The sequence below is a fragment of the Bufo bufo genome, chromosome 1 (assembly GCF_905171765.1).
Source record: "Bufo bufo chromosome 1, aBufBuf1.1, whole genome shotgun sequence".
Taxonomy (NCBI): domain Eukaryota; kingdom Metazoa; phylum Chordata; class Amphibia; order Anura; family Bufonidae; genus Bufo; species Bufo bufo.
In genome coordinates this window covers 231423549-231434294 of record NC_053389.1, presented here as the reverse complement: position 1 = coordinate 231434294, position 10746 = coordinate 231423549, and the positions used below count along the sequence as shown (strand labels likewise).

At 43.4% G+C, this 10746-nt stretch overlaps 1 protein-coding gene across 8 annotated transcripts in view; it reads right to left on the bottom strand.

Moving 5' to 3' along the window:
• Window positions 1-667: 667 nt before the first annotated feature.
• The window catches only part of WNK1 (WNK lysine deficient protein kinase 1), a 143105-nt gene continuing 133026 nt past the window's right edge, over window positions 668-10746 (bottom strand). For all 8 annotated transcript variants that reach the window (XM_040436448.1, XM_040436463.1, XM_040436454.1 and 5 more), the window contains 6 exons: window positions 7484-7554; window positions 6660-7201; window positions 6258-6460; window positions 5996-6175; window positions 1701-1885; window positions 668-1572 (listed from right to left, as the gene is read on the bottom strand). In XM_040436448.1, coding sequence (XP_040292382.1) covers window positions 1255-1572; window positions 1701-1885; window positions 5996-6175; window positions 6258-6460; window positions 6660-7201; window positions 7484-7554 — 1499 coding nt within the window. In that variant the 3' untranslated portion in view covers window positions 668-1254. The remainder of the gene's footprint in view (window positions 1573-1700; window positions 1886-5995; window positions 6176-6257; window positions 6461-6659; window positions 7202-7483; window positions 7555-10746) is intronic.

Below are 10746 nucleotides of genomic sequence, written 5' to 3'. Positions count from 1 at the left end.
AATACTGCTCGCAGATTATCTCTCTTTCTCAAAGTGCAGAAAACAAAAAGAAAGGAGTTCAAGTATTAGATGTTGCCCCAGATTCTGCCCACATGAAGTAAAATCTGACATAAGGTGGAGGCTTCGGTGCCACAACCTTTCCTGTGCAAGCATCAGGACAAAAAAACCTCTGCTCTCATCTTCGCACCTTCACAACCTTACCAGATGAAAAGCCCTGCACAAATTTAAAAGACAGGAAAGATCCTTTTGCACAAGAACAGCACCACCTATCATCTAACTTCCTTGATCACATTTCTCAAGCTCCAGTCTAAAGCCCATGACCACACAGAACAGTAGAGAGTACATGGTGAGGGCACCTCCATCAGCCATAGATTTAATCCTCACATTACTCCAGCCCTGCAAACATCCAAAAACACAGACCACTTACATGACAACTAAATATCCACCTGCGGCCTCCACTCTACATACAGTTGAAGAGAGCCAGGAAAAATTAAAGACCTCAATCCAACCTCCTCCCCTATGTCTTAAAAAGAAACTCCCAGGTTCTCAAGGCACTAAAATACGCAGCGGAAAATATTGGGGGGGACGGGTTTCAAGTTAACTTTGGACAATTTTACATTCACATTAAATCTAATAAAAGGACAGAGCAAAAAGGTTTGTTTTTTTGTTTTTTTTATTAAAGTGACTGATGAGGAGGTCGGAGCTGGATGCTCCGCTTCATCTGTAACCCTCTAAGATTCTGCTATTTATTATCATATTACTACTGTTGCCCAACAACATAAATATATTTATATATCACAGTGTATCCACATCATAACTGATGGCAGAGTAATTGTCCTCATCGAACTTTTTTTAAATCACTTTTTTGTTTAATATACTTATATTTATATATTTACTTTTAATCCATACAATTGTAATGCTGCGGTCAATAGCCGTTAATAGTTCTTTATTGAAAGCATTAATGAACTATAGCATACAGCAGAGAGGATGCTTTCTGCCTCCCTGCTGCCCCAATCTGATATCACCCCAGTGTACGATGGTCCACAGTTGTGGGGTGCCCACTGTAACCCTAGGAGGATGGAACCAAGCCACCAGTCTCGCCACTTTTTGGGGGGGAAAGGGTGCAGAAAGATAAGAGGCCTTGTCCTAGTTAGGCTTGTAGGGGCCAGGAAGTAGGTGCTGCATTGTGGTTGCAGAAAGCTCTCTCGTGTCTCCACCAAAACTTGGTCAGATGATTACTTAACCATCCTCCTGCTAGGTAGTCCGCAGGTTGGATCCTTGCGAGTTACTCATGGACTTCTGAAGGTTATTGATGTTGAAGTTTTGTAAGGAAGAAGTCACAGTTGGGGCAAACTGGCTAATGGGTTGGGAAGGTGGTGGCCCGCCAGGTCCACTCCATTGGGTTTGGAAAGGTGCGCTTTGGAAGCCAAACTGTTGAGGGCAGATTCCTTTGGGGAAGTGAGCCAAAGAGTTGGTAGAGGCTGCAGGCATTGAGACGGGGACCCCTAGTGATGGAGTTATAGACACACACAGCTGACCAGGGGCAGAAAACTTTCGTGCCATTCCAGGTCCCTGAAATAAAAAGGGAGACAAATATTTTAGGGATTGTTCCCTAAAACAGTAGAAGCACAGTGGTCTGCAACCTGTGGCCACAGCCGTCAATGCTTGTTCAAGGCTTTGCTTGAAGTATTGCCACTCACCTCGTAGCTAGGATGTCCAGACTTGCTCTTTTTCCCTGTCAGGTTCATGGCATCCCGCGCCCAATTGTCCACCAGTTGATGTAGGTCATCTGTAAAGGTTCCCTTGCGGCTGGAGGAGGAAGCAGGAGCAGTGTTTGACTGGGCTGGAGCATTCGAAGGGGCGACTGTGTTGGTGCTGCTTGTTCCTGCAATAAGGAGAGAAGTGTAAAAAGATAGGCCGCAAGTGACTATTTTTGCTTTTTATTTTATTTAAGGGAACGGCTTCTCTTGGAGACATCTTGTATGTGATGACATAACAGCGTCCAGTTCTAATGAAAATGCTTTCTAGAGGATTATTAGTAACACAGAAAACATTTAGGCTCTATGTGCAATGTTGTGTTTAGTACAAATTAGGGGTTCGATGACCACTTTTGATGTTATTTTCCAGGCAGTTATATTCAGAGCCGATGTCTGGTCCCTTTTTGCTTTAGGCTTACATGGATGCCAAGCATATGTATACATCTTTCTTTATATGTATGGCTTTAAGTACTATGGGGGGTCATTTACAATGAGGCGTATATTAGGCGTATTTCTGGGGCAGACTGCGGTGCAAAGATTATTTGTGCCGCAATAAGACTTTTTCCTACTCACGCCAGGTCTAAAAATAAGTGGGCGGGGATGGGCCATTTTAGATGCCGGTCTTAATAAATGACCCCCAATGTATTTGAGAGCTGTACTCATTCTGCATGCGAAATCACTGTGTACATATATTACTTATCCTGTACTGATCCTGAGTTACATCTTGTATTATACCCCAGAGCTGTACTCACTATTCTGCTGGTGGATTCACTGTGTACATATATTACATTTGTACTGTATAAATCCTGAGTTACATCTTGTATTATACTGCAGAGCTGTACTCCCTATTCTGCTGGTGGAGTCACTGTGTACATATATTACTTATCCTGTACTGATCCCGAGTTACATCCTGTATTATACTCCAGAGCTGCACTCACTATTCTGCTGGTGGAATCACTGTGTACATACATTACTTATCCTGTACTAATCCAGAGTTACATCCTGTATTATACTCCAGAGCTGCACTCACTATTCTGCTGGAGGAGTCACGGTGTACATACATTACATTACTTATCCTGTACTGATCCTGAATTACAGCCTGTATTATACTCCAGAGCTGCACTCACTATTCTGCTGGTGGAGTCTCTGTGTACATACATTACATTACTGATCCTGAATTACAGCCTGTATTGAACTTCAGACAGCACTTCTAATCTAGTAGTCCTTATTAAAAACAATCAGCAAGCTCATTGTCAGACAAGCACCCAAGTGTAAAATGATTTTTTGGAAAAGGACCTACTATACAGTCTGCCTCTGCCTGGAAAATCAGCAGAGCTTTGGTGGTCACCTGTTCTGGATGCTAAACACAAGTGTGAACATACGGCCTTGAAATGGCATGCTGCATCTTTAGTCTCTGATCTTCACAATAGACAAGTACTTATATTTATACCAGGGTGCACCCAGATCCTGCAGTGATGTCTCCATTATCAGCCTTTTGGGGTGACCATATGATGACACCAGTATAATGACCAGGTGACAGGGCACTTTCCAGACAAATGTGTGGCCCCGAGCATAACCCGGCTTTTTAAGAAGGTTATTAGAGATACACAGATATATATAAAAGATAATTACTACAGAGCTGGTTGCAAGGACAGACTTTTTTCACCATCTTCCCTGAAGCAGAGAAAGAGAGAAAAGTGTTAGCACTGAGCCAGCATCCCATGAACCAATGTATGGGGTGGGGGGGGGGGCAGAGAGATCAGGTAGAGATTTATAGAAAGCAAGTGGTCGCGGGGATCAGCCACAGCGCAGATGGCATTCAGCAGGATAGAAAGTCCTTGATCGGCCAAACACTCACTCAAAGCTGCAGGTTAAGCACAAGCCGCTCAATGAGGTAAGCTGGGAGAAGCTACTGGGGAGAAAGGGGGGCGCGTATCAGAAGATGAAAGACCAAATAAGCCGCTTAGGAAAGGCTTCCAAGAGGTCAGCAAGAGGAGAAAGCATTAAGAATGAAGCTGCTGGACCGCTGCTGCACGACAGACACATCACGGCCCCACAGCAGAAGAAAATTGAACATGGAGGCGACCAAGAGTAGCTTCACTTGGTACAGTGAACGAAAACCTGTCCTGACTTCATACTTCTCACAACTGAGTCCGAACAATCCCCGGATTCCAGACTGATACATTTTCTCTGCACTGACACACATTGTAACAAATTACCTAGACAGGACAGGGATTTATGACACTGATGTCAGAAGTATTAGGCCAGGATGAGTTGTCATCCTTTCAATGTAAACGGGAAAGTCACCATTTCAGAGAGGTGAACAACTGAAACACAAAAAAATACGTCCCACTGGGAGCATTGATGTGGGGAGCAGCTGGAATTATGGTTTCACGTAGTGGACAGACCACACTCATAGCATTGTCTAGCTGGAAAAATGATGTCACCGGTCCATTAGATGACATCACTGTTCTGTCATCCACAGCCACTGCCCCTGCCAGGCAGGAACAGAAAATCCAGACAGAAGGAGAGAACAGGAGGGAAAATTGAAAAAAAGGAGTTCAAAACCAATTTTCAGTATGCAGGACCCTGCGTCTCTCTAGTTGCTGTGGAACTACATGCTGTGACTTGTAGTTGTAGCACCACAGGTTACAGGCCTGTTACGTTGGGAGATGTCTTGTTCTGGTATCTTTTGGAAGTAGCGGCCCAGATTTAATAAGGTGTCTGCACCTAGAATCTGGGGTGCAAATTGGCAATTTTTTTCAAAACAAAAAAGCTGTGTGGATTTTTGCAAGGAAAATGGTGGTCGCGTACAGCAACCAGAAACAAAACTTGGCCTCCCCAGTATATTGGATTCCATGATCCTCCCAACTTTCCTGTCTGCACCCCTGTCCTTGGGAGAGGGAAGCATGCAAGCAGGTGGAGGAAGGAGGAGAAAGAGAGAGAGATAGATAGATAGATAGATAGATAGATAGATAGATAGATAGATAGATAGATAGATAGATAGATAGATAGATAGATAGATAGATAGATAGATAGACAGATAGATAGAGACAAGGAAGGAGTAAAGAGTTACACACAAAGAGCCAAGCAGGGCGTACTGAGAAATCGCGTCCTCCTGCCGGCCACTTTGAAGGAGACCCGCTCTGACGCACAGTTAAACTTGGCCCAGCCTGTGATGGAAACGGAATAACACACAAAAAGGACAAAGACAAAAACACAGCAGACAGGTCACAAGACACCAAAATCCCAGATATTTGAGCACTATATAACACCACTTGCCACAGAACGGCACAGAGGATTTACAGCAGGCAGGCATAAACACTACTGTGAATATCACAGGACACAGAAAAGGGATCAAAAACTTATAAAACATCAAGAATGTTCATAATTAACATGAATTCTCCCCATGTGCATTAGGGCTGGGTGTACAAAGGATTGCGAGATCTCTCCCCAACACCCTATTCGATAATAAAAGCAGACTTTAGTATTGTTGCGTCTGCGTGGGCAACAACCAGACTCAAGTTCAGATATGATACCATTGGGGGGTGGGCAGTGGCTACCTGCCTGATGGCAAAGGATTGTGAGATCTCTCCCTAACACCCTATTCGATAATAAAAGCAGACTTGATTCTGGTTGTTGCCCAAGCAGACGCAACAATACTAAAGTTCAGATATGATACCATTGGGGGGTGGGCAGTGGCTACCTGCCTGATGGCAAAGGCAGCCAGCACATGTCCAAAGTCAGCCAAATGAGATTTCTACTTCAAAGCTGCGGGAATCTAGCTGGGGCAGGTTGGATTTCCCATCATCAGAGATAGCCGAGGACCTTGAGAAGACGGAGCAGTTTATAACCGCTTCTGTCTTCTCTTTTGCCACCTATGAGCACTATGGAGTAAATCGAAGCAGTGGCAATGCTACTTACTTTGATGGTCCAGGTGATCACATGACTGCAAGGCCTTGGCAGACCGAGATCTGAGGGGAGGGGAGGGGGACGGACAGATTCCTATATACAGTGGAGACGTGCAAAATAAGAAATAAATTCTGAGGTCTTTTAATGACATCCTGGGAGACACAGTATGTAACAGATACCTAATGAAACAATAGTGAAGCTATACATGAACCTCTGTACCACCAGCCTCCAGGAGATGGCAGTGATCAGTTCTACCTACGGTAATTGAATTCCCAGTACACAGCACTGGGGCAGTATGAATGAGAAGTAGTGACCGCAGGTTTTACCTTGTCCCTGTCCTGATAAGCTTGGTGCAGACAGCGCAGCTTCACTGGTAAAGGCAGAGCAGAGGATGTCACTGGAAGGTGAAGGTTTCAGACGCCCAAAATCAGGCACATTGCTTGGAGGTAGAAGAAGATTTTGCTGCTGAGGTACTGCAGGCGGAGCACTCTGTGTAGATAGGTCACCTACAGTAATTAAGAGAATATTAGAGAGGTGTCCTTGTGAGGGTGGGGTGTTTCCACACAGATGTCAGTCATAACACTGTACCTGACATGTGGGGGGTGCGGTTCCCATGAGAGCTCCCTCTGCTGGATTTACTGCCTTTGCCCTTTGTGGGTCTCCTCCTCCGGCCAGAGAGGGGTGTTGCAGGTGGGATAATAACCGCAGGGGGCACTTTTCCTAATTCCGTGTACAAAAGCTCGATCTCCTTCTTCTGGCGACTATGCAGATCCTGGATCTCTTTGAGGTGTCTATACACAAAGGATATGTGTTACAGAGAAAGAGCGAGAAAGAAAGAAATAGCGATAGCCAATGTAGCAGAGCTGAATGTGTAACTGAACAAAACCACAGACTCCTCTGATACACCCGTGTGGTATATTCCATTCTGGCCAATCCTTTAATATATAAAAAAAAAAAAAAACACACAGGATAACCCCTATTATTGCTTACTTGTCTCGTAGTCTCCGTAGTTCCTTCTTCAGCTCCTCATCTTCTATATCAGACTCGTTGTCACTACTCATATATGAAGAGTTGAAGGAGTTGCTGAGGCTCTGCAAGCTGACCTTTGAACCCAGAGGGTTCTGTGTAATTGGGCTGCCCAAGTTGTCATCGCGAGTCGATCTGGGCGGGTCACTCAGGGTGGCCAATGATTCAGGGTGAGAGGAAGGTCCATTAAGATGTAATTGGGGGAGTCCTGCTGAAAATTCATCTTTGGCCCGGGAAACTGAGAAGCGACCTACTTTATCGGTGGTCACTTGGAACCGTCCCACTTGTACTGACTGCTTAGGGGAAGAGCTGCGCACAGTGGTCTGTGGGTGTTCAACACCGTCCACAATATCTAATGAACCAGACGCCACATGCCGAGACTTAACCATGGTGCTCTCTGGGCTGCTGCAAGACATGGAGGAAGAGGAGGAGGTGGATGAAGACTCCAGAGGTGGCAACTTTGTCTCCTCGCTTGGTTTTAGCACATCTTCTGCTGCAACTGTAACCTGGAGAGACAAGGCAGAAATATCAGTTGCAGCTTTGAATGAGCAACTTTATAGACTGTGCCATAAAAAAAAAAAGCAAAAATCATATTGGAGTGGAGACATACTAAAACAGGAGTGGGAGTAGGGGGAGCTTGTGTGGGGTGGAAGATCATGTCCAGGATACCACTATGCCTCAACCAATGGGTGCAGGGATACAAACAGGATGGAGTGTGAATATCAGAAACTTGTAGCCTATCCCCCCCAATTGTGTCCTGCTGTTTAGGTGCCTCTTTTGGCACAAACCTGAAATCGCCCCATCTTAAGGACCCCTGTAGACTTCTCCGCTTCTGGCTTAGGTTTTACAGGTTCTGGAGCTGAAGAAAGAAATAATCACATTCATGTCCATAAAACAGTCAATGATGCGATCCAACCTGTACATTCACATAATTACTGACTGCAGTCATTGCCCCGATTGCCATTAAAGGGAGTCTGTCAACAATTTTGACAAACTAAACTGCAGCCTGTGAACAGCAGTACAAACATGCATTTTGTGGAGTGTTTATCATCAGTTTAAGGGCTCATGCACACAACCGTATGTATTTTGCAGTCCACAAAAAACAGGGATGACATCCGTGTGCATTTCATATTTTGCGGAACGGAACAGCTGGCCCTTCATAGGACTGTACTATCCTGGTATGTAATTCGGACAATAATAGGACATGTTCTATTTGTTAGCAGAACGGAAACGGAATGCACACGGAGTAACTCCTGTTTTTTGTGTGGACCCATTGAAGTGAATGGTTCCGCATACGGTCCGCAAAAAAACCAGAATGGACACAAAGAAAACACGTTTGTGTGCATGAGCACCAAGTGTGAATGTGAAGTTTTTTTTCTGTCAGATTCTGCGCCTTAAGTGCATTGGAGGCAGAGCTTTACTGTAAATGCCTCACAGAACCTCCCTCCATGCTCTGAGCGACAGCTGTAGCACCTATCGGGGAGACCACTACCACTGTCACTCAGGGGAGCTGGCAGAATAAAGCTTCATATTCACACTACTCCTAATAAAAACTCCATAAAAGATATGTTTGTACTCCTCTCCAGCCCTTACCTAGTGTTGTCAACAGTTTAGCATGTTCAAAACTGGTGCCAGATTCTCCTGAAGATATGAACATGCAAAGTTAACCCCTAAATGACAAGAGAAGGATATACAGCACAGCTGTATATCCTGTACAGCACAGGACATTAGCAAGATCGCACCACAAGAACAGCTCTTGAAGATATGAACATGCAACACTGCGCCATCTAAGGCCCCTTTCACACGGGCGAGTATTCCGTGCGGATGCGATGCGTGAGTTGAACGCATTGCACCCGCACTGAATCCTGACCTATTCATTTCTATGGGGCTGTGCACATTTCTATGGGACCCGATCATTATTATTTCCCCTTATAACATTGTTATAAGGCAAAATAATAGCATTCTGAATACAGAATGCATAGTACAATAGGGCTGGAGGGGTTAAAAAAATAAAAAATTAATTAAATAAAACTCACCTTAATCCACTTGCTCGCGCAGCCCGGCTTCTCTTCTGTCTTCTTTTTTGCTGTGTGCAGGAAAAAGACCTGTGGTGACGTCACTCCGGTCAACACATGGTCCGTCACATGATCTTTTACCATGGTGACGGACCATGTGATGACCGGAGTGATGTCACCACAGGTCATTTTCCTGCACACAGCAAAAAAGACCGAAGAGAAGCCGGGCTGCGCGAGCAAGTGGATTAAGGCGAGTTTAATTAATTATTTTTAACCCCTCCAGCGCTATTTTTACTAAGCATTTTGTATTAAGAATGCTATAATTTTCCCTTATAACAATGTTATAAGGGAAAATAATACAATCTACCCAGCACCTAACCCAAACTTCTGTGAAGTTCGGGTTTGGGTACCAAACATGCCGATTTTTCTCACGCGAGTGCAATGTTTTGCAATCGCGCGTGTTCCCGCAACGCACCCGCACCTTTTCCCGCAAAGCACGTGTGAAAGAGGCCTAAGTGGTATGACAGAGGGAGAGTGCACCCTCAGTCAGCCCACCAGCGCCCTGTGATGCATCAATGGGGTACCATGGAAGCCAAGGGCCTTACAAGCGCACCAACAAATCTGCAATCAGTATCTGCCTGTTAGGCAATGCCGCATGCCAGAAAATAGATTTTTTTCCAAATCATTATGTAAGCAAATAAAAGCATATTTTAGTCCATAAAAAAAGGTATACCTTAAACAAAAAAAAACTACTACAATAAAGACCTTCTTTATCCCAAAAAACAAAATGTGTAAAAAAAAGGTCTGGTTTTCTGGTTTTCCCCCCATTCCTTCACAAAAAAAGATTTCTAAAAAAAACATGTATGCCAAAAATACTATCCGCTAAAAAAGTGGTAAAAGCTAAAAAAGAAAAAATTACAAAAGTCCTGTTATGGCTATGCTGACAGAAAAATAAAAGGCGCTTTAAAATGCAGTGATATAAAAACATGTTTTTCCTGCCATAAAACATGTTTTATTGGGCAAAAGTACAAAAAAAAAAAAAAACAACTTATACTTATTTGGTATAAATCACATGTGTACTGACCCATAAAATAAACAATTACTGCAAGGTGAACGTTGAAAAAAAAAAAAAAACTGCCAAAAAAAACAAAAAATAAAAAAAAACACAATCTGCATTCCCCCCTCCCCCCCCTCCAATAAATTAAAAGGGTTTTCCAGTTTCAGAATATTGGTGGACTATCCTGCCTGTCTCCATTCTCTCCATGTATCTCAGGATGGAGTTGAGCTGTGCATTGGTGAATGATCAGTGCAGGAGGGGTAGGAAGTAGTGGGGACTGGGGAGTAAGAAGAAAGTGGTTTTCTCTAAAAAGACATTTTACAAAGTTTCTCATATTTACTTTTACTATTCATTTATGCAAAAGTTGTTGAAATAACAGTGATTATTTAATACAGCTACCCCAATAAGTTATATGTACGCCAAACTATAGTATACTAAAATATACTGTACTACGAATTCAAAATATCCCTGTACAGTGGATATAAAAAGTCTACACACCCCTGTTAAAATGTCAGGTTTCTGTTCTGTAAAAAAAAAAAAAAAAAAAAAAAAAAAAAAGAGACAAAGATAAGTCTTTTCAGAACTTTTTCCACCTTTAGGGCTCATTCAGATGGCCGTACGCTGTCCGCAAAAATGCAGATTCGTTTTTTTGCTGATTTATAGACTTCAATAGGCCCATGTCCTGATTTTTACTGACAAGTATATAGGACGTTTCATTTTTATTGCTGAGCTGTGCAATGGAAGAAAATTGGCCCCATAGAAGTGAATGGGACAGCTTCTAATCCGCAAAAAAATTGATCCGCATTTTTGCGGACAGCATACGGCCATCTGAATGGGCCCTTAATGTGACCTATAAACTGTACCACTCAATTGAAAAACAAACTGAAATCTTTTAGGTGGAGGGAACAAAAAAATAAATAATTCAAATAATAATGTGGTTGCATAAGTGTGCACACCCTCTTATAACTGGGGATGTAGC